This window comes from Mandrillus leucophaeus, unplaced genomic scaffold (assembly GCF_000951045.1).
Source record: "Mandrillus leucophaeus isolate KB7577 unplaced genomic scaffold, Mleu.le_1.0 Scaffold602, whole genome shotgun sequence".
NCBI classification, from domain to species: Eukaryota; Metazoa; Chordata; class Mammalia; order Primates; family Cercopithecidae; genus Mandrillus; species Mandrillus leucophaeus.
The window spans coordinates 392,572-416,869 of record NW_012106498.1 but is presented as its reverse complement, the minus strand read 5'-3'; the positions used below and the strand labels follow the sequence as shown (position 1 = coordinate 416,869).

At 44.7% G+C, this 24,298-nt stretch overlaps 1 protein-coding gene across 1 annotated transcript in view; it reads left to right on the top strand.

Annotated features, from left to right (window-relative positions):
* The first annotated feature begins 16,691 nt into the window (after nt 1-16,691).
* Nucleotides 16,692-24,298, top strand: part of RPIA (ribose 5-phosphate isomerase A) — a 63,074-nt gene continuing 55,467 nt past the window's right edge. Inside the window, exons 1-2 of the mRNA XM_011999821.1 lie at nt 16,692-17,012; nt 23,446-23,506. Coding sequence (XP_011855211.1) covers nt 16,728-17,012; nt 23,446-23,506 — 346 coding nt within the window. The 5' untranslated portion in view covers nt 16,692-16,727. The remainder of the gene's footprint in view (nt 17,013-23,445; nt 23,507-24,298) is intronic.

Here is a 24,298-nt window from a genome sequence, read left to right as displayed (position 1 = left end):
GTAGCTCAAAGCTGGGACTTAGGGGTACAGTTTGCCTTTACATCTCACCCTACGCTTTATCCTCTGTAAACATGGGTTAAATGGAATGATCTATCAGAAACAGTTGTGTAAAATGTTAATGTTGGAAGTGACCGTAGAGATAATTTACTTCAACTCTCATTCCCCCATACCCCACTCCCCACCACCCTCGAACTCTGTTTATATGAGTTCAACTCTCAGTTAATAGGAGAAAGGTGAGGTTTAGAGAGATGAAGGGCTTTTGCAAAGGTCACAAAGCCAGTCAGTAGCTGTGCTGAAAATAAAAACATCTAGGTCCTCCCTCTTTCTCAGACTTAATTTGTTATTCCTTTTACAACCTAAACCACACTGAAGTACCTCCACCATGTTCTGTGCTCTAACTAAACATATTACAACAGTCAACTGAGATGGTTAATAAAAGGTTCCTCGACCACCTGGCTTCTTTATTCTCCCTGATATTTTCCAAAAGTTAAAAACAGACTCTTCCGAGGCAATAGCATTTTCAAAGGCTCTATCCTTTGACCAAAACTTCACTGAGGCTCCTGGAGTCCCTTTTAACTAGGTTTGACCTTGAGCTTTTCCCTCTGTCCTTATATAATCCAGTTTGAGCAAGAAACTTTCCAAGTCAGTTTAGCAAAAATATCCGCCCTTGGTATCTGACCACACTCAATATCTTATCACCCTAGACTGCCTTCAGCAATAATCCTATCAAGGCAGTTTAGCCAGAAACCCTTATCCTTGATGTTTCCCCTTAGTAATTTTCTATCCACTGGCTCCCACCCTGCTCCTCTTTTTTTTGAGACAGAGTCTCGCTGTCACCCAGGTTGGAGTACAGTGGCTTGATCACAGCTCACTGCAGCCTCAACCTCCTGGGCTCAAGTGATCCTCTCACCTCAGCCTCCTGAGAAGCTGGGACTACAGGTATGCACCACAATGCTGGGCTAATTTTTAATTTTTTTTTAGAGACAGCATCTCACTATGTTGCCCAGGCTAGTCTCGAACTCCTGGGTTCAAGGGATCCTCCTGCTTTGGCCTTCCAAACTGCTGGGATTATAAGCATGAGCCACTATGCCCAGGCCCTGCTCCTTGATTATAAATCCCTGCTTGTCTTTTTTGGAGTTGGAATTGAGTCTAACCTCCCTCTCCCACTGCAAGACCCCTTTGCAATGGTCCCTACACCTATCAGCATGGCTCCTCTTGGATAAGTCTGCCTCACCATTTTTCACAAGTGGCATCAGTAATATTTTTTCCTTAACAGCATTAAATAGTTAGACACTTAGCCTTATCTTTAACAAATGTTTGGTCATTAAAAAAATGTACGAAGTCATGGTGGGAAATTGACATAAAAATTGAAGGCTGAGAGAGCCTGAACTTTCTAAACAACATAAGAAAAACATCCTAAGAAAGTTAGCCATTTGTTTTGCTTTTATCCTCCCTGAAATAATAAAAACAATTTTCATTTCCTGAATCTTCCTTTTCCATGAATAGTACTTTATGTCAGTCCATATCTAAATGGCAATCAAGACTTGGCCTGCTTTTCTAGTGAAGAGAACAAAGATAGCTGACCTCAGGTCTGTTCCTCTCTAACTTGAACCTGCCTTTGTGTGATGTTGCCCTAGGCTCAGTGGCCTCAGCAGCTCCTTCCCTATAAGCTCTCACTGGGCATGATGTTGGGGAGACCAGCAAGAAAACAGTTGCTGTAAAAGATATCAGAAACACTATATAGAGCACCCAACAGAGCCAATGGTGTGCTTGATAAATGGCAAACTGTTTCAGAAATGCAGAAGGAAAAGCATGCTGGAGTTATCTCGGTCCATTTTAAAAAATCATAGTTTCTTGGTAGGATTGTTAAATGTGAAACTGCTTGTGAGCTAATAAGAGTGAGGAATTCCAGGCTGATTGAGGTAGCATGAGGCTGAAGGTGGGGAGTTGGAGGATGAAAGAAAGGAGGTGTTAAGGGCTGGCACCCTGCGTTCATTCATTCTGCAAATGCTGGGATCCAGCAGTGAATGAGGAAGGTGAGCTTTCTGCTTATATTTTAGAAGGGGGGAGTATAGGCAATAAACAAACAAAAGATTATATAATGTCAGCCAGGCATGGTGGCTCACACTTGTAGTCCCAGCATTTTGGGAGGCTGAGGTGGGTGGATCGCTAGAGTTCAGAAGTTTGAGACCAGCCTGGGCATCATGGTAAAGCTCCATCTCTACAAAGAAAATACAAAAATTAGCCAGGCATGGTGGGATGCGCCTGTAGTGCCAACTACTAGGGAGGCTGAGGTGGAGGATCACTTGAGCCCAGGAGGTAGAGGCTGCAATGAGCCATGATGGTGCCACCACACTCCAGCCTTGGCAACAGAGTGAGACCATGTGTCAAAAATAAATAAATAAGTAAAAACATAATGTTGATCTAAAGCAAGAAGGTGAGGCACAAAGTGTCATTTTAAAGAGCTTACTTGAGCCATAAGGACTCAGTCCCAAGTAACCTTGGATGTGAGCTCCATTCAGCCTTTGTTAACAGGCAGGTGTTTATAGACCAAAAGGAGGGATAAGGAGTGGACTGATACAAAGTTGTTTGTCAAGGATTCTCACTGGTTTACAGAGATAATGTTGATTGGTGATTGCCTATGTGTTGTTCTTTGGATGACAAGTTCCGGGAATATGAAGAAAATGGGTGAGCGTTAACATTATGGAACTACAGGAAAGGAAAGGAAAAGAAAATGCCTTTAAACAATTGCCTCTGGGAACGGGTGCAGGAGAAGATGGGATAACTGAAGTCCGGTGCTCTCTGGGCCTGATACATTTTACACACCTCACATTCCTCAGACAGCTCTGAGCTCTTTTTCTTTCTTGATAACAAGATGATGACGGAGCAAAATAGGATAATTTGATGGAAGTGAGGGGGAGATGGGAGGGCTGAGGATTGGGGCAGTGGTGCTTTATTAGTAAATCAGGGAAGACCTCTGTGGCTAAACCTGAATGAGGTAAGGGAGCCAGCCTTGTGAATGTTTTAAGGGCCCAGAGAAAGTTTCCCTTTCACCCTCTGAACGGTCACTGAAAATCAACAGACACAAGGCAGATTAATGGGAGAAAAGGAGTACAAATGTATTTGATCATCATTTTACACGACATGGGAGCCTTCAGAATGAAGACTCAAAAATACAGAGAAAACTGCCCATTTTTATGCCCATTCTTGTACCTAAGCATAAAAATCATGTAGAAATATGATCGTATATAAAGGTTATGATGTAATGCTAACAGACCGAGTGGGGGAACCCAGCAAGGCCTGTCTGCTTAGATGGCTCTTGGCTTCTCTGTGGAGCATTTCTTCCTTCTGGGTATGGGGCAGGAACCTCTCTGGAATGGTTATCCCTACATGGTAGGTCAGGCAATTTCTTTATGGCCAATTTTCACACAGAAAGGTGGGGGAAAGTTGGAGTAATATTCTTAGGCATTATGGCTTGCTTTCGGGGAAAGGGGTTCTCGTTTCTGTGACCTGTCTTGGGGAAGAGGGATTCTAGTTTCTATGACTATCCTGGGGGAGAATGAGCAGAGGGCAGGAGAAGGTCAGAGAAAACTTTTGCTTCTGCGACCTTTATCTTGGTGTATCATTTTCTCAGACTCAACAAGGTCCATGGATGTGTGATCCAGTCTTAGAAAGTGCCCCTCTCACTTTTCTAGAGAATTTATATACTCACGTGGCAGAATAGTCTGTTTTCCTCCTCTCACCTCCTCCTTGAGGTGGGATGCACATCCATTCCCTCTTTTCAGGGCTTGGTAACTGGTAAGTTAGGCTGATGCTCAAGACTGAACAGAGATGGGGCCCTTTGGCAACGGTGCAGGCATCAGGGCTAGAGCTGATTCCTCTGACGGTGTGGAAAGGAATGATCTTTTTTTGTGAATGTCTGCTCCTCACCCCTACCTCAGCAAACTGGCAAAGCTTGGTTTCCTTCATCCTTCTCCTCTTCCACCCGTATGGATCTGAAATTTCTTCCAGCTCCATCCAGAGAAAACAAATGGATGGAACTAAATGACAACACTGACAAAGAGGTGAGCTCCAGAGAGTGGCTTGGCAAACAAGGAACAGCCAGTGTGGGTGGGGGTACTGGGAGCTAGGGAGTTCCTTGGGGGTAAGATAGGTGTGGAGAAGGTGATCATGTGGGAGTTCTGGGAATGGATGAAACAGGTGAAACAAGCTGCACAAGATAGATGAGGTGTTACAGTGGGTAGCTAGTCAGGCATGAGCGGGGCAAGAGAGGGCTCCCCATAACCCCCACCAAAAACATCAGGAGATCATCAGGTGATGGTCAGGCAGCTGCTAACTGTTTCTCTAAAATAACCGGCTGCAGCCCATGCCAGGGAAAGGCAGTCTCTCAACAGATAGAAAAAACCTGAAACTGGTGATCAGCAGCTTCATGATAAGATATCAGGAGTTGGGCGACTGGGCTCAAGCATGCACACTGAGGCAAAATGGTGGAGTTGAACTGGTATATGACTTCCCAGGGACATTTGACTGGTAAGGGAAGAATTCCTCAAGTAAGCATGCCTGCAACTCCAGTAAACACACTGTGCACGCCCCCCTCCCAAGCGCTAGCAGGCCACCATGCATGTAGACAGCCCACCCCAAGGGAAGAATCAGGGGAGAACGAACGCAAGACCCTGGAAGTATGCAAACGTATAAAACCCTAAGTTAAAAGGTCAAACCACGCACTGATGTTTCAAGTCACCCTCTCGGCCCTCTTCCAAGTCCACTTACTTTCGGGGAAAGGGGTTCTGGTTTCTGTGACCTGCCTTGGGGAAGAGGGATTCTAATTTCTATGACTATCCTGGGGGAGAATGAGCGGCCAGAGACTGGAGGGCAGGAGAAGGTCAGAGAAAACTTTTGCTTCTGTGACCTTTATCTTGGTGTATCATTTTCTCAGACTCAACAAGGTCCATGGATGTGTGATCCAGTCTTACAAAGTGCCCCTCTGACTTTTCTAGAGAATTTATACACTCACATGGCAGAATAGTCTGTTTTCCTCCTCTCACCTCCTCCTTGAGGTAGGATGCCTCCTTTTGTGACTTTCCTTCCTTTTGTGACTTCTCTAAGGCTTTTAAACAAACTTTCATTCCTGTTCCAAAACTTGCCTTGATCTCTCCTGCCTTCCATCTCCTCAGTCAAATTCTTCCTTCTGAGGAGGCAAGAACTGAGGTTGCTGCAGACCTGTATGAACTCACCACCACTAACATACTTCGGTGCTGTATGACTCGGATAAGTTCCCTCGTGGTAAGAGACCTATACGCCTTGCCTGCTTCAGCTGGAGGCATTCAACCCCTGTTCATGGTTTCCTTCTTCTTTTTGCTCTCCTGCTTACTAACCAACTCCACAAACAATTCCTCTCAGCTACAGTGGCTCTACTCCCCCCAGCTGATCTCTCAGCTCACCCTGATGGGTAGCTCATGGGAGTGGGAAGGACCTTGGGGTCCACACTGAGTAGAACTAATGGCCCTCCTGGGCAGGAGGTTCATGAAAGTGATAGGGCTAAAGTCTAAAAGTGTACAGTGTCTGGGTTTTCCTTTGCTTTTTCAACTAAAATCAGCTTTCCCCCAAGAACCTCCACTGCCTATTCTCCTGTTTTCTCTGTGTGTTCTGAAATGGCCTTGAACGCCCAGCCAGACCATCTGCCTTGGGGGCAAGTCTGGCTCTTTGCTTTCACTTCACATGCCACATGACTTCTTAAACACACACTCCCTGTTATTCATGTGTCTGTGGCTCTTGCTGAATTTTCATGGCAGAAAAGACACAGCAGATAGCCCCTGAGATTTATACTTGTTTTTATCCTACCAGCTCAGATGACCTCCAACCCTTCCCCGTCTGCTGGCACACTGCCAGGACAGATACTAGTTGGAACTCTAGCTCTGTTAGCTCCTTATAACTTACTATATGCTTTTTGTTCCTGTTACACCACAGGGCCAAGTTTTCCAGTGGCGTTTGAAGCAATTTGTCTGCCTGCATAGGACCTCACTCTGGCCCTTTAAGGATCCCACCTACTTGCTCTCGCTCTGTCCCCCCTGGCTGGAGTGCAGCAGCCGGATCTCAGCTCACTGCAAGCTCCGCCTCCTGGGTTTACACCATTCTCCTGCCTCAGCTTCCTGAGTAGCTGGGACTACAGGCGCCCGCCACCCCTCGCCCGGCTAGTTTTTTGTATTTTTTAGTAGAGACGGGGTTTCACCGCGTTAGCCAGGATGGTCTCGATCTCCTGACCTCGTGATCCGCCCATCTCGGCCTCCCAAAGTGCTGGGATTACAGGCTTGAGCCACCGCGCCCTGCCTTTTTTTTTTTTTTTTTTGAGTAAGCTCCCGTTGGGAGGAGGACAAATTCTTCCTTTACCATTTGCGAGTTCTTACCCCAAGCCCCAAGTCCTCTGGAGTTTACTCCTTTATGTCAAGAGGGCAAATAAATGTTGCCCTCTTGAATCCAAGGGCTGCTGTTTTTGTGCGCATATGAAGGCTTTCCGTGAGTATTCCTCTCACTTCCTCCCACTTTCTCCTGTAGCTTTCATTTCTCTAATCACTTCCATGTGCTTCTTAACATACATCAAGACCTTCAAGGTCATATTTGCAGGGAGGGAAGTCTAGCCCCTTGCAGCAGATAGCTGAAAAACAGGCTTCTCATCTACTTAAAGAACATGGAAATGGGAATATAAGAAAAGAGATAATCATTTTGTTGCTAAAATGCTGACGTGAGAGTTACTGTAGGGTCATGGAGACAAGGATATAGGCTGGTCCAAGGCAGCAGGTGCAAGAGACCCATAGGACAGAGATGAAGTTTGGCCCTAGGCTAACAGATTACCATTAGAACAGAGAAGAAAGCAAGGTTAGGGGTACACAGTAAGACCAGTTCCTTCCGGAACCTCAGGAATGAACAGAGGGCCCACTCTTCACTCCGGTATCTCCTCTGTTTTCAAGTGGGTAATTGTGATGAGATGGACCGGTTTATTCTGGAATGCTAAGGACAATGGGGGATGTCTCATTCAGAATAATAGGAAAGCAGAGGAAAAACTTTTTCCCCTTTTTCTCCTCTGTTTGCCCTTTGCAGATGGGTAACAGCATCTCCATATTAAAGATCATGCCCCTTGGATGCACCCCCTAAAACGGGGAAAAGTCTGATTCCCCCAAATCTTAAAACAAAAAACTAGTTTTCCTTTGTAATACTATTTGGCTTAAGAATGGACTGGGAGGAAATTGCAAAAGTCAGCCTCACAACTCAGTACCCCTGTGCAGGAGGTCCTCAGATTAGCCAACTCAGTCTTTTATAACTGAGAGCAGAATAAGGATGACAAGGCTAAGTAAAAGGAGAAACACAGAGAAAGGAGGTGGGTTCAAGTATTGGCTCCTCTGCAAGCCCACCAGCCTCCTTCAGGTTGCCCTAAGGGCACTGGCATTCATGTGGGAAGCCAGGCCACTGGAAGACAAAGTGCCCTAATGAGATAAATGGGAAAAAGCATCTAATGGCTTGTCTCTCTGCCACAAGCTTGGCCACTGGAAATGAGACTGCCCTGATGGGCCAAAGGGCCCTTGGGACAGAATCCCAACCCCTGATAAGCTTGAGCTGAAGGTGCTCTCTGCTCTAGCTGCCTTCCAGATCACACATCACCACCAACAGGACAAAGCTGAGGGCAACTCTGCAGGTGGCAAGTACAATTATAAATTTCCCTTTTGGGTTCAAGAGCTGCCTACTCTGTGCTAATATTGTTCTCTGAGCAACTCTCTTACAAATCCTGTCAGGCAATGGGGGCAAATGGCACCCCCCAAAAGAAAAGATTCGCACCCCTTTACATTACTTAAGGGACCAGTTACTATTCTCCCACCATTCCCTGGTAATGTCCTCACACCTCTTTGGGGCAAAAATACACTTTCCAAAATGGGTGCTCACTCAATATTTACCCAGCCTCTGAATTCATCTTTCTGTTTGATAGTCCTATCTCTCCCCGCAAAATTACCTAAGTCTTTAACCAATAACTTTAACCTGTACAGTCCTACCTCAGGGGTTTATAAATAGCCCACATTTATTCAGAAAAGTTCTAGTGAAAAGTCTAACTGAGCAAACTCTTGAGCAGGGGACAACTTCTGCAGTATGTCAATAACCGCCTTATCTGCTCCCCCTCCACAGGACTCACATAGCAACATGCAGTACAAACTTTAACTTTTTAACAGAAGGAAAATGACTTTTGTCTAATTCAAAGGTTATAAAGGTAAAGTGGTATTTCTGGTAAGGAAGGATATAAAGAAGAGATTTTGTAGGACAAAAAAAAAAAAAAATCTCGTGTGGTAAATTCTTGTCCTAAAGTAAAATGACTGGAGGTTTAAAAAGAGGGATGTTTAGGACAAGTGAAAAAGTCCAAGCATGTTGTAGGTGGTCTAAGTTGTTAAAAAAGATTTGTGAAAGGGAATTTATGAAAGAAATGCTATACAATTTTAAAGATTACTATGCCTTCTAAATGCTTCACAAACTGGCACTATGGTTCTTAACTCTACAAATTCCCTGCTTTAAAGCTAGGTAAGGCCTGGGAACACACAGAGTTAGCCCTGCCACCTAGTTATGCTGAAAACAGTCAAACCTTATCTGGATTTCTGTCTGGTGTCCTAGGCTCCAAACCTAGTACATAATTAAAATCACTTACTTACCAGTTTTTTCACCAAAAGTAAAAATTGCTGAGACTTAACAATGTAACACGTACTTGAGGCCACTGGAAAAATGGTTTTACATGCAAGGTATGTAAGGAAGGTAGAATGTGCTTTTGGGAAAAAGTTATAAGAAGTCATGGGAGTATGGATTTTTCTGCCCACTTTAGAGGATTAAAGGGTTGTTTTAGAAGGCAGTTTATAATCAGCTATGGGAATCTAACAGGTGCTCTTAAATGCAGGTTTCTGATAACTTTGGAATTGTGGCATTATAATAGAGGAAAAAACTTTCAGGACTCTCATGGAGAGCTAAAATGTTCGTGAATATGAAGCAGAACAGGAGTTAAACTGCATGGACTGAACCAAGAAAAGACTAAAACAATCCTCTTGTTACTTTTTGCTTAAAACATTGCTAATCTTTTGTTTTTCAAAGCCTAGAAAGCTTTTCTTTTGAGCTATTTACAATTTTTAACAAATGAGCAAAGCATACCTTTGTAAACAAAATTTGTAGCATATTTCTCTCTTCCAGATTCCCCAGAATTTGGAAACTATTTGTGAGTATTGCTAACTTATGGCAACATAGTAATTTGCATAAGTGCAATAAGAATCTGTTTTCTTTTGCAAGGACAAAATTGAAGCCACTGGTTATTTTACCAAGGCTTTAACTGTAATGGTATGCTTTCCTTTAAGGAATCAAATTTGACTTATAGAGCCAATAAAGTCCCCCTAGGAAAACATACCTTATCTACATGGTGCCTGTACAGGGTTCCTGACCTGTAGTAAGTAAAGAATACCAGTTTCTGATAGGCTCAGGAGTCCCAGGTTATCTGGGGACCTCAAGAGGAAAGGAGTTTATTCAATTCATACAGGTATTTGATGGCACCAACCCATGCCTGGGCTTAAGGCTTTAAAAACGTCTTATTTGAGATTCCTTATGGAACAAAGTTTCATCAAAGCCAATTTAAACAGGAGCCTATATGGGAAATAATTATTCTTGCTGTGCTTTATGCAAATAATTAGGCCAAGTATAATAAGATTAAAGTTTATTTTGCAAACAAATCTGTCCTGTCATGATTTGTTTTTAATAAAAATGAGGACTGGAGAGAAAAATTATGTTTATTTCTTTTTTTTTTTTCTTATTTTTTTTTTGAGATGGAGTCTCTCACTCTATTGCCCAGGTTGGAGTGCAGAAGCATGATTTCAACTCACTGCAACCTCTGCCACCTGGGTTCAGGCGATTCTTCTGCCATGGCCTTCCGAGTAGCTGGGATTACAGGCACCCACCACCACGCCCAGCTAATTTTTGTATTTTTAGTAGAGACGAGGTTTCACCATGTTGGCCAGGCTGGTCTCAAACTCCTGAACTCAAGTGATCTGCCCACCTTGGCCTCCCAAAGTGCTGGGATTACAGGCATGAGCCACCATGCTTGCCAAATTATGTTTCAAGAACTATGGTATACATGTTCTTAGATTCTAGTCTCATCAGCTGTTTTTGAGTTTTTCTCTGCAATTTAGACTAACCTTCATTCCTGTGAACCAGCTAGTGATCTCTGGCTGCAGCTCAGAAGAAACAAAAGGGATGGGTAATGTACAAATCTGGATGAATATTCTAATTCTGGGCACATACTGGAATTGGCTAGCAACCCAATAAACCTAAGTCTTGGCAGGCATGACTATGGCCACCAGTTACAAATAACCCAATTGTCTATTTTCATCTTCAGGCCATCAAGCTCCAGATAATCCTCAGAGAGGGATACCATCCTCTCAATATTCAAGAGTCACCCTCTTACAGGGGACCCCTAGATGTCCATCAGGGATACATGATGGAGATAAAATTCTGCCCCTGCCTCCCTTGGACCTGGCTGGGTACTGCTTTCATCAACGCATGGAGCCACTCTCCTTCCCTGACAGCTAGCAACAGGCCAACAGTCACAGAACAACCACCACTGCCCCACCATCAGCAGGAGGGATTTATGAAAGGCTGATCATCCATTCTTCCCAAAGAATTGAGGTCTTGGAATCTTGAGGGGAGAAATGCTACAGTGGGTAGCTAGTCGATCATGAGCAGGGCAGGAGAGCACTCGCCCGAACCCCTACAAAGAATGTCAGGTGACCATCAGGTGATGGTCAGGCAGCTGTTAACTGCCTCTTTTTTTTTTTTTTTTGAGACGGAGTCTCGCTCTGCCGCCCAGGCTGGAGTGCAGTGGCCGGATCTCAGCTCACTGCAAGCTCCGCCTCCCGGGTTTACGCCATTCTCCTGCCTCAGCCTCCCGAGTAGCTGGGACTACAGGCGCCCGCCATCTCGCCCGGCTAGTTTTTTGTATTAGTAGAGACGGGGTTTCACTGTGTTAGCCAAGATGGTCTCGATCTCCTGACCTCGTGATCCGCCCGTCTCAGCCTCCCAAAGTGCTGGGATTACAGGCTTGAGCCACCGCGCCCGGCTAACTGCCTCTTTAAAATAATAATTGGTTGCCGCCAGTGCCCGGGAAATTCAGTCTCCCAACAGATAGGAAAAACCTGAAACTGGTAGTCAACAGCTTCCCAATAAGATCTCAGGAGTTGCATGAGTGGGCTCAAGCATGTGCATTAAGAGGAAAAATGGCAGAGGTGAACTGGTATATGGCCTCCTAGGGACATTCAACTGGTAAGGGAAGAACGCCTCAAGTGAGCATGTGTACAGCTCCAGTAAACACACCATGCATGGTCCCCTCCCAAGGGCTAGCAGGCAACTGCACATGCAGACAGCCCACCCCAAAGGAAGAATTAGGGGAGAAAAAAATGCAAGCCCTGGAAGTTTGTCAACATATAAAATCCTAATTCAAAAGGTCAAACCACTCACTTGTCTTTCAAGTCGCCTGCTTGACCCTCTTCCAAGTGGACTTTCCTTCCTTTTGTTCTTTCTCTAAAGTTTTTAAACAAATTTTTATTGCTGTTCTAAAACTTGCATTGGTCTTTCCTATTGCCTAATGCCTCCTTGAATTCTTTCTTCTGAGGAGGCAAGAATTGAGGTTGCTGCAGACCTGTATGGATTCGCCACTGCGAACAGAACCTCCCATGTAATCCCACCTGAAGATTCTTTAAGGCAGTTTCTCAATGTCAGCACTATTGACACTTTGGTTGGGAAAATTCTTTGTGTATGTGGCTGTCTGTGCACTGAAGGATGTTTAGCAGTATCCTTGGCCCTGACCTATTAGATGCCAGTAGCATTCTCCCAATTGTGTCAGTAAAAAATGTGTCCATACATTGTCAAATATCCCCATGAGGGGAGGGGCAAAAATCATTCCAAGTTGACAATCACTGGTGTAAAGACATCAAAAGGCAGGTGATCCTTAAGCAAGGAATGGTTTTATACAGCAGTAAGGGATTGTTCTATACACATTTTTTCTCAGGACCACATGGTGTTGGTCAACTAGTAGGAAGATTTGGTTTTGGTAAATGGACTGCACTATGCTGTTTTCCAGTGTTACATGCATAGCAAAGTAGTAACACTGATGTCTTAACAATGACTTGCTTTGATCATTAGACCACTGTAAATAAGGTCCAATCCTCTTCCAAGGCCCTAGTCAAGATTGCTAGTAGACAATAAACCTGCCCTTGTGAAAAGGGGATGGAGCAAGGCAGGCCAAAAGTTGAGGTTCCAAAGGGTCATTCTAACGGTGTGAGAGTGGAGGGTGTGAAGTTGGGTTGCTATGTCTAAATGAGTGAAGCTGTTGAATGAAAGCAGGGTGAGCCAAACTCTATTCTGAGATAAATCTGAGCTAGCATCTTCAGTCTCTGGCAGGATCCTCAAATCCATTCCAACATCTAGTTTGTAGCTCTGTACAGTCTTCCATGGAAATCATCTTCAAAATGTACAAACTGTGAAGAAAAGTGAGAAAAATGTACAAACTTTGAGAAAAGTGAGAAAATGTACAAACTTTGGGAAAAGTGAGTGAGAAAGGAGAGGAAATGGAAATGAGGAAGTGGAAAGCAAGAGTTTTTCCTGCTTCACTGAAGCCTGGGCAGGCACACAATGATGGCTATGTATCTTCCTGGTGGTGCCTACATCCCAGCTGATATGGTTTGCTCTGTGTCCCCACCCAAATCTCATCTTGTAGCGCCCATAATTCCCACGTATTGTGGGAGGGACCTGGTGGGAGATAATTTAACTGTGGGAGCAGGTATTTCCTGTGTTGTCCTTGTGATAGTAAGTCTCACAAGATCTGATGGTTTTAAAAATGGGACAAGCTCTCTCTCTTTGCCTGCTGCTATCCATGTAAGATGTGACTTGCTTCTCCTTGTCTTCTGCCATGATTGTGAGGCTTCCCTAGGCATGTGGAACTATATGTCCATTAAAGCTCTTTCTTTAGTAAATTGCCCAGTCTCAGCTATGTCTTTACCAGCAGCATGAAAATGGACTAATACAACAGCATTAAGTGAAGTGCCATGGTGCCCATTGCCTCTGTTTCCTCTCAGACTGGACCACACTGGGACTATCACGGGAGCGAATAACTAAAGCCCACGCAGGCACAGGCCCTACCTCTCACCACTATAAATAGAATAGTGGGCTCTGCCCTCTAGGATCCTTCATTCTGGTACTGATAACTCTTTTCCAGCAGTTCCTTGGAATCTCAGCCCAATTTCATTAGGTTTCTTGAAAGAGGGAAGAATAAATCCCATGCGGTTCTTTCTAGTGCAATCTAGTTTAAAAAAAAAAGATTTTTTAGTGCTCGCTTTGGCACTACATATACTAAAATTGGCAAGATACAGAGATCAGCATGGCCCTTGTAATTAAAAAAAAGGCTTTTTAGTGGGTTCAGTTATAAAGTAGATTGATCTTACTTTGTTTATCAGACCCTGAATCTGGTCCATCATCCAAAACCTGTGCACTTGCTTTCATTTAGTACTTCCTCATTCATAGTTTTTTTTCCCTCTTAACCATTTTGTCTTAAGATTTACTGCTATTACTTGTGGCTTTAAAGAGAAAAGGCATTACCTGTGTGGTTTATACAAAGTTCATGGCTATATTGGGGGTGGGGTGGGGCAATCAATAAATCTCCATCTAGGTGATTCTATTAGGTCAGGGTTTGGTCCTATAATCACTGGAGGTTCATATCCCAGCTTCGCTTACAAGCAGTGTGACCTTGAGTAAGTGAGGACTTTTTTTTTTTTTTTTTTGAGATAGAGTCTCACACCCTGTCACCCAGGCTGGAGTGCAATGGTGCAATCTCAGCTCACTGCAACCTCCACCTCCTGGGTTCAACTGACTCTCCTGCCTCAGCCTCTCAAGTAGCTGGGATTACAGGCACCCACCACCATGCCCAGCTAGTTTTTGTATTTTCAGAAGAGACAGGGTTTCACCATGTTGGCCAGGCTGGCCTCGAACTCCTGACCTTGTGATCTGCCTGCCTTGGTCTCCCAAAGTGAGGACTTCTTTTATACCAATGAGGATAACAGTATCCACTTTTTTTTTTTTGAAATGAAGTCTCACTCTGTCTTGCCCAGGCTAGAGTGCAGTGGTGCCATCTCAGCTCACTGCAGCCTCTACCTCCCAAGTTCAAGTGATTCTCCTGTCTCAGCCCCCTGAGTATCTGGGACTACAGGCATGTGCCACCACACCTGGCTAATTTTATATTTTTAGTAGAGACAGGGTTTCACCATGTTGGCCAGGCTAGTCTCGAACTCGTGACCTCAGGTGATCCACCCGCCTTGGCCTCCCAATGTGCTAAGATTACAGGTGAGAGCCACTGTGCCTGGCCAGGAGTTAATGGTATCCACTTCTTGAAGTTAGGATTAAATGTGATAAAGTCTGCAAAGTACTTAGCATCGTACCTGGCACTATTATCAATAATTATGCAAATGAAGTGTCATCAGAATGCGATACTCATATTATTTCAAAGATCGGCATAGTCTTCAGCCCTAAGAACCTGGATTTCAGAATGTCCATGAGAATCACTAGGCATGAATAACAACCTAAGGAAAGGATTAAAAGGGGTACAGAAATGGAAAGATGAGTACAACATGGAGAAAAGAGAGAAGGAAAGAGAACACAAAACAGGCACAGACAGACCTTGCCACCCCAAAACAGTAATTGAACAAGGCACTGTCCACTTTATGAGCAACAGTCTCTGCCATCAAGGGACATGTCTTTTGGGTGAGACAGTCAAATGAATAGAGCGAGATGATTATGACAGAGAGGTTACAGGTGACTGGGAGCACGGAAGAGCAGCCAACTCAACTAAGAGTAGGGTTTAGAGTTGCAGAGTAACAGAATGAAGTCTTGAAGAATATCTGAGAGTTAGAAGGGTACAGAGTGTACGAAAACACGGAGGTAAGAGCATGGACGCAGGGACTAAAATTCTGTATGGCCGAAGGTGGAGTGTAGGGTTAAAACATGACATCTATTTGTTATTTAAAGTGTTTTAGATATTTGTTGAGGACCATCTACAGGTCAGGCAGTTTTAGGAATGGAGGATTCTGTAGAAAGACACTCAAAGTCTGCCTTCTCAGAATGTTCTTTTCTACAGAGGATATATGATAAACAAGTACAAAACGAAGGAAATGAATGATGGATGGAAGTTCTGTGATGGAAATACAACCATGGGCAAAGTGATAGAGGAGGGGTGGGTAGGAAACCCAATTTAGATGAGGTGGTCACTTAGACTTCTTTGAGAAGGTGGTATTTCAGCTGAGTCAGAAGGGTAGATGGAGCAAGCAGTGCATAGATGGCCAGGCTGGCAGGTAGAGCATTTAAAATGGTTCAAAGGTCCTCAGGCCAGGGGTGACGGGGTAAAGCAGAGACTAGCTACCATTTGCTTCATCAATCTTTTGGTGTGGGTGCCGAGGAGCATGAATAAGGTGAAAGACTGCTCCTAAGGAGATACATTAAAGGTGACACATTTGCCTACAGTAGCCTTCAACTTTGCAGACCAACAGTAGTGGGAGTCCAGTCATATGCTTCTGCATGTTAGCCAGAACCTTCTGCTATGTTCTGAATTTGGCCTAAATTGAAGGATTCAAATATCATCTCAAAAAACTTTTCCTCCTACAGACAAAGGTGAAGATTCAGGAGCTCACAGCCTCAGGGGGCAAAGCACAGTTAAGAAAATCCAGGTGATAAGCGGCAGTTAACAGTGGCCCATACCAGGGACTTGCGCTCACAGAAGAGTTTTGAAGGCCTGGAATGCGTTTGAAGATGAGTTCATGAGCAGACAGAAAGGATTCCACTAACAGCGGAGAAACACAAAGGTCATGTGTTTTTAGGGACCTCCAAGTGGTCGGTAAGGTTGGGGTATTAGTTTCTTTGCCTGTAAAATGGGGACAATAAGAATTCCTCGTCCCTTAACTATTCTCCACAGCAAGAAACCTTAAAGGTAGAGAAGAAAAGATAAATCTGTTTTCACAGTAAGTCCTTGTTAGTCACCAAAGATTGCAGGATCGCTGCAGGGCACACTCATCTGTACAGAACCAGTCTCCAAATGGGCGGAGCAAGGTGCAGCTCCACCTGCTCCACCACTAGGTGCAGAAGAATGTCTACGGCAGGGAGTTCTCAACTTGCGACCTTGGGTCTGCGGGGGTCTAGATGGACTTCAGCTGGCGCCCGTGTCGCATGTGAGTTTCCTGGGTAGTAGTAACCCCAAAAGGGCCGCGACGTCTACAGAAGTGCCACTACTTGGAATTCTCGTCCATGGCCACGTTCTCACTGCTGGGAGAAACAACAGGGTCAGGTCTAACACTCCTTTCTCGGATGCATGGGCGAACAGAAATATCCCTGACCTTCACCTAATCGTGGCCTGAGAACACTTCCCCCGGGTAAGCAGTCACCACACTGATATTTCCACAGAGCGAAGTGCCGGAGCCCGTCGCCGGCGATTGCGCATCTCGTCGCGGAGAGCATTATGGGGTTGGTAGTCCAGACTGAGGCGCAGATAGCGGTCCTCGAAGCCATAGAACCACACTTCCCAGCAAGGCCCGCGCAGCAGGACACGCAGAGTGTGTGCGTAAGCGACCAGATTTCCGGGGAAGCCGGGGGCGGGACTTCAGCGGAGGCCGGAGCGAGGCGTCGGGATGCAGCGCCCCGGGCCCTTCAGCACCCTCTACGGGCGGGTCTTGGCCCCGCTGCCCGGGAGGGCCGGGGGCGCGGCCTCTGGCGGAGGAGGGAACAGCTGGGACCTCCCGGGTTCCCACGTGCGGCTGCCGGGGCGTGCACAGTCCGGGACCCGTGGCGGTGCTGGCAACACAAGCACCAGCTGCGGGGACTCCAACAGCATCTGCCCGGCCCCCTCCACGATGTCCAAGGCCGAGGAGGCCAAGAAGCTGGCGGGCCGCGCGGCTGTGGAGAACCACGTGAGGGTGAGCACCTGGGGACGTGGGGCGCGGGAAGCATGTCCTCAGCGTGTTGGGCTCCTGTTGCGCTTTCTGGGTGCTGCCGAGGCGCGCCTACCTCCTGGCAGGGCGGGGGCTGAGTGAGAGGGTAGAGAGTGTGCACTTTACCCGAGTTTAGACCCCTCTTCCTTGCTCCTTAAAGACCTTTTAGATGTGGAATCGGTTGGGGGCGAATCTTCTAATATTTGAGCTTTCGAAAGACTCCTTGTCTAGCTGGAACAGTTTGCAAAGTGGAGCCTGGTGTTGTCTCATGTTTGGAATGGGGGCTAGAGGCACTTGCCTTGTGGTCTCCTTATCAGTAAATGGAAAATGGTGGGCTTTGGGACTGCGGAGAGGTTTTCATTTCTCGTTACTGACCCGGAAGCCGGCGGAGAGTTGGTTTGCTAGTGCTTTGAAATTTCAGTCGAAGGTGGTTCTGGGCTTGGTGCGCGCCGGCCCCTGAGTGAACTCCTGGAGGGAAGGGAAGACCCGGGGCTTCAAACTTCCTTCTTTCCATAGGGCGAGGTGGACTAAGTCTGGAGGATGCTGGTTTATTTTTTAAGGCGGGGCTGCAGAGATGTTTAGCTGTTATTCGGTCAGGTCGTGGTCCCTACTTGTTTGTTAAGTGGCATGGTGCTGTTAGTGGAGTTGGAGTTTTTTTTTTAAATCCAGGTGGTTTTGCTGTCAGCAATCAAGTTAATTATCTTATTTGTAATAAGGAAGCCAAGTGGAGTATGTCTGCCCTGTGGTGTAGTTTCCTTGGTCTTACTGGTTTTTTATTTCTCATTTCTACTTATTAGAAAGTGGTATTAGAGTCTCTTTTCTTCTCCGATAATAGTTCTTTACATTTGTTAATGCTTTACTCAACAAAATTATTTTGCTTAGATGATGTTTGATGAACTTCACCACAGCGTGTTTGAGTGGGAGTGGACAGTGTGGTAACCTGTGGCTCAGCCAGTTCTGTGGGAGGGATGTTCCAGTGTTCCCTTCTACCCTTTCCACTGCTACCCTGTTCTGGTGTAGCCTGTTGCAAGTCTGATTGGCAATAGGATTTTCTATGGGGATTTACAGAGATAATGTAAAATGTGTTAATTTGACCCTACCGTTGGGATTCAGTGCCTCAGTTGTAAAAGTGAGACAATAAGCTGAAATATCAAAATGTCTGCATAAAGTGAATAGCTAATAGTTAAATGTAATCCGCATGAGAATACAATTAGAAAAGCACCGTATCTAAGTTGTTCAGTTAATGAATTTATGTTAATATTTGGTGGCACATCTCCCTGACCTTTGTGTTATAGTTATGTATTTGATTAAATAAAAATCTGCAGGCCCTGACCTTAGGCTAGAGCCCCAAAACACTCGATTCTGACCACATTTCATGAAGTTAGGCGATTTTGGGGAGATCTACAGTGACCTTTTGGGGGCACCTGTTAAAGTCATATATGCCCTTCAGGGTTTGGGCTAAAGTCCATTTCCTCCTTTCAGTTTTTCCTTAGCATCTTAAGGAGAGGAAGAATTCTTTTCCGCGATTCTGTAGCACTTCATGCCTCTTATGTGCTTTATGTTGTATCTTATGTTTTGGTCATCTGTGTGTTCATTTCTTCCAGCCCCTTAAAGGGTAAGCTCCTGGAGGGCAGTTAACTTTCATTTAGCATTGGTCACAATGGGGCCTGCCCAGTACATGTATGTTCAATTGTGTGCAGTGTGGACACAAATATGAAAGTGTTGGGGTTATTGGAGGTTCTTTGTGTAGAATCTCTGGCGGGTAGGGCTTCCTGTTCCCTAGTCCATTGGAGTTCCAATATGTAGACCACTTCCATGTCTGGCTGGATGGAAAACATGGAGAGTTCTCAGGTGAATCCTTTGTATAGCCACCCTGGGCCCAGCTCTGTCTGTTTCTGGGGGTGTAGCTACCCAGGATGGGCCACCATTCAGAACTAGGCTCTTCTGAACGTCTGTAGCCTCATTCCTTTGTTCTCTTCTTTGGAGCCTAGGCTTTGTTTTTTGACTGGCTTGGTTGAGGAAGCTGATGGGCGGTGGTTCTAGTTGGTTAGCAGAAGTAGTATTTCCAGAGTTACTCCATTTGACAAGCTGAGGGAAGTTCTGATGTTGCACATACGTGTGGTTTAATATTGCCCATTAGAATGGGGCCACTCCTCTAGCAGGGCCTGCTTGGCAGTCTTCTGCTGTTGGGCCACCTCATAGGCAGCCTTTGGTCACCTCTGGTTGGCTTTGGCAAGGACACTGATTCCTGGGCCAGTCATTTGATTCCAAGGCAGCAGGGATCACATGGTTGAAGAGCTTTAGGCCTGGCAGGGCCTTGCAATTCCTGGTCTCTTCCAAAAGGTAAAGAAGGAACCTTACACAGAGCTTGTCTGATTCATCCGAATTCACCTCTGTGCCACCTGCCTGCTGGGGACTGTGAGTGACATGAATGTATGGCTAAGCTTGGTAACCAGGAATCTGGTGATTGAATGACTGTAAAGCTAGAGTTCCTAGCTTCAGGTCAAGTGTGAAGGTCAGGCTAAGTCTATCTAGTGTGATATTTTAAACACACACACATACACACAATGTTTTTATCCATGGCTCCTGGTTCATAACCCTCATAACTCTTGCTACAGTCTTTTGTTATATTTGGGGTGCTTTAGGGCCCAGAGCAGGCCTCAGAAAACAGAATCTTCCTCTCTTATCTTCTGCCCTCCTTCCGCTTGCTCCTTTCTCTCCCCAATGCTTTTCTGTCTTGGAGCTGGCCATAAAGAAATTCTGTGACCTATGTTGTCTGATTGTAGGTCATTAAGATCCCCATTTCAGAAGGGTTCCTCTTCCATAACCTGGAGGAAGGAATGCTGCAGGTGAAGAATCTGAACAGACAGCCCTTGCAGGGTTTCCCCAGTCAGTCTGCTGGTATTGGATCATGCCATTTTTGTCCAGTCACATTTCTAGGCCCTTGTAATTCCTGGTCTTTTCCAAGATCCAATCATATCTATTCGATAAAGTCTCAAAAAAAAAAAAAAAAAAAGCTCAAGAGGACAGGGTTTGGAAGCTTCTGGAGAGCAGAACATATGAAGGTCCCTGGAGGATGGTGTGCCTAGAGAGAGCATGGAAGCTCTGTGCTCCTCCTTACATGCCTTTACCTATGCATCTCTTCATCCGTATCCTTCATCATAGCCTTTATAATAAATTGGTAAACATGTTTCCCTGAGTTCTGTGAGCCACTCTAGCAAGTTAATCAAACCCAAAGAGAGGGTTGTGGGAACTCCAACTTGAAGCTGGCAAGTCTGAAGTTCTGGAGGCCTGAACTTGCATTTGGTAGGAAGGAGGAGGCAGTCTTGGGAATTGAGCCCTCAACCAGTGGAACCTTATGGTATCTCCAAGTAGAGAGTGTTGAAATTGATTTGGAGGATACCCAGCTGGTGTCTGCTGCAGAGTAGATTGCTTGCTTGGGATATGGGGAGAAATCCCCATACATTTGGTTACAGAAGTCTTCTGTGTTGATAATTGTTGTGGTGTGAGAGCAGAGGAAAAAGTTTGAGTTTTTCCACACTCAGACATAGGACATTTTCTCATTGCTTGAAGATTTTTATATGTGAGATATTTAGCCATTTTGAATGTTTCTGTGCTGTGATGTGTCATTTACTTGTCTTAAAGTCCTTGCCTTTGGAGATTGTCCAGGTAGCTAAATAACTGTGTTAGACACATTGCCTTCTTGAGAGCATTGGCACAGGTGGAATCCTGACCTAGTGCGAACCGTGTTCTGATAACCCAAGCCCCTGATGTATTCAGTGACTTTGGAACTGTGAGCTAGTAAAAGCAGTTTCCACCAGGTCAGTAACACAAAAGTTGTTGGGTAAAGTCTTCTGTAGGTAGGAGAGGCTATAGAAGCATTTTTAGTGTACATGTATGTGGTTGTGGGGACATTAGTATTTGATTTTTTTTTTTTTTTTGGTAACTCTATTTGTTGGTCATTCTTACTAATCTTTTCTAGTTATAGATGTAGTCTAACTGTGAGAAGGACCATATCTAACGTGAGGCCTATGGGCTGACTTTAAGTATTCCTATGGCCTTTGTCCTGTGGGGAATGAAGGAATTTAGTTGTGGCCTTGTTTGTCCTGAAGGCCCTTCAGGACTTTTCTTCTTCCTAAAAAGAAGGTTTTACTATGGGCTTTCCTTTGTCAGATAAATTAATTGTTAATCAGTTGTTGGAAATCTTAAGAAATTTGAAGTAGATTGATGTTTCAGCAAATTGAACTTCGGGAAGTTGCTTATTCGATTGAAATGGCTCATCCTGTAATCCCAGCACTTTGGGAGGCAGAGTTGAGAGAATCACTTGAGGCCAGCAGTTCGAGACTAGCCTGGTTGACAGTGAGACTGTGTCTCTTAAAATAATTTAAAAATTAGCTGGGCCTGGTGGCATGTTCCTGTAGTACTAGCTATGTGGGAAGCTGAGGCAGTAGGGTTGTATGAGCCCAGGAGTTTGAGGATGAGTTTGTATATATGTGTGTGTGTCGGGAGGGGGCATTGATATTATTTATATGTATTATAAATATATATACAAGATCTATATCTTGTATGTATATTTAAAACAGGTAAAATCACACATATATAAAATGAATATATGTCAAAGATTTTATTTAACTCACTAAATTAGGGAACTGGAAAAGTTATTAGAACCTGTTCATAGGTGTCTTAGTCCATTTTGTGCTGCTATAATAGAATACCTGAGACTGAGTAATTTATAATGAACAAAAATGTTTTGGCTTATACTTCTGAAGGCTACGAAGTCCAGTATCAAGGTGCTGGCATCTGGTGAGAGAGAACAGATGTTGCGGTGCTATGGGTGGGCACCAATCCCACCCATGAAGGTGGAGCCCTCTAACCCAATCACCTCGTAAAGGTCCCACTTCTTAATATTGTTATAATGGCAATTAACTTTCAACATGAGTTTTGGTGGAGATGTTCAAAGCAAACAGGAGAAGTCAACCATAAGCTCATATGTAGTAAAAAAAAAATCTTAAAATGAGTTTAAGATCTGTTAATAATTGTATCTCATAGAACACTATTAATTTGCTTTTCTATGAACAAAAATTACTTGCTTTAACAGTTTTCTGCAAGTTAAAGTGTATCTATAGAGTCGTCATATATCTTAAAGACAAAGGCACATACCTTCTTCAAGTCAGACAATACAATCAGGTTCCAGCATCCCATTGGAAGGATATCCAGTAGTCTCTTTTGCTCATTTCAAAGTCTGAAGTTTTTCCTTACAATATTGAACTCATCTATAAAGTGTTAATAGTGGGTCTCTGGGTCATAAGTGATTGTTGTGAGATTTGACTTTATATTAACATTTATAAGCCTTCTTGGTAGGTGCTTAATAAATGGTAGCTGCCGCTTTGGTGTTCAGTTGACTTTGCCTTGCACCGGCAGGAGATAGATGTCAGGAAGTTGCTTAGGCACTGAACTCCATATTAGTTCCTGACTGTTAGTACCCTGGCCTCGTTTTGCTCTTTGTGGTCTAGTAGACTCAGCTGAGCTTTTACTCTGTCTTTGGTCTGTTTGTAGGTACCTTCTTTGTTTCTTAAGGTGGTAGGCTCGGTATTGTGATGTCTGCTTGTACTTTGTACTCAGGAAGTGCTCTGCTCTATTACGATCCTTCCTATTGCAGATGAAGACTATTTTTCATGTTCTTAACTGAGGCTTTGCCCTCTTCCCATTTTCTCTGAGGCAGGCTCATGCAAAATGAGCACCCCGTGGCGTCACCTAGGCAGATGCTGACATACTTTATTATTTTGAGGTTACTTCAGGCCCTCCCTTTGTCTGCTGACTTTGGGAGAGCTCTAGATGGTGGGCCTGATGTGTCTTGTGGTGCTACCAACTTGAAGGTGCCTGTGGAAGACACTGAAGCCAGAAGCCTTAGGTTTCCTCCTTTACCCAGGCTCCAGGCTCTATTTTTTTTTTTTTAAGTGTTTTTCTAATTACCTCCTTGGGGTTGGCCAGGAATCTTTTTCTCTCTTCTTCTTTCTTTCTTTCTTTTTTTTTTTAAACACACTGTTGCTGGCTTGAAATGTTGGGAATCTTTAAGTGTTTATACGCAGGCCATTTCTGTGAGGGTGACGCAAGTTGCTATTCAGTTGCAAGTAATTGCACCAATTATTTGGTAGAATGGAGGGAGGAAGTGGTGGTGTTGACAGTGTCAGAAACGAAGGGAGGAGAGCCTTGTTGAACATTTGTCCACCATGCGTTGGTTAAAGTACAGCATTGAGGTTCAGTGTTTATGTTCCTATAAAATAGGCACGGTACCTGTCTTGCACCTGTGTTGGTGAATTGTTGTTCATAATAATTTTATAGCTTTAGGAAGTGGGCTGACAAAGGAGTAAATTATGGTATTAATAAGTTTTGTTTTTTCTTCCCCCTTTTTTGGCAGAATAACCAAGTGCTGGGAATTGGAAGCGGTTCGACGATTGTCCACGCTGTGCAGCGAATAGGTATGCTCTCTCATTGTCTACTGGATGCTTTGTGGGTGATGATGGGGTAGGGAGGTAGAGAGGGAGGAAGTGGCGCACAGGTTTGGCATTACCCTTTTGGCTTCAGCAGTACAGAGCTGGAGAGAGGGACTACCTGAGGTCAGCTGTTTCTGCTCTTTTGTGGACAGAGGGAATCTTGGGCCTCTTCATCCAACTTTGAAGGGTGTCCTTGCCTTTGTTTACTCTACTCAGCTGGAGGGGAGGAGCTGACTTAGCTCGAGGTCCCAATATAATTTTAATCATGTCAGTGGCATTCTACCATTGAGTTCTTTACGTGATCTCAGACTTCCTCAGGCAGATAATTGAGGCCACAGTGGGTTTGCCCTGTCCATGCCCCTGGAGTGGATGTGGGGCTCCTGCCATTGATGGCTGGTTCCTGCAGGTGCTCATTTCACACTGATTAGGGTGTCTCTATGCTTAGGAAAGGCTCAGGAATTATCAGCCCCTGTGACTGCTCGACAGGTTTTACTGCCCTGCTCTTTGTTTGTAAGAACAAAGCCCAGAGGAGAGGCCTGCCTGAATGCCGAATTCTTCTAGGTGCCAAGGGGCAGAGCCCAGGAGGGAAAGTCCAGGAACACTTTGTTATGAGGGAGTGGTTGTAGTGCTGGTGTGATGGCTTCTGGAAGCCTTCTCATTGGCCAAATAGGAGCTTTTGTGTTATATACCTTTCAGTCTTAACCAAGTATCTGGAGAATACTTTCAGGGCACAGGGGTTACTATGGATTTTGTAATAGTGGCACCCAAACCTCCCAA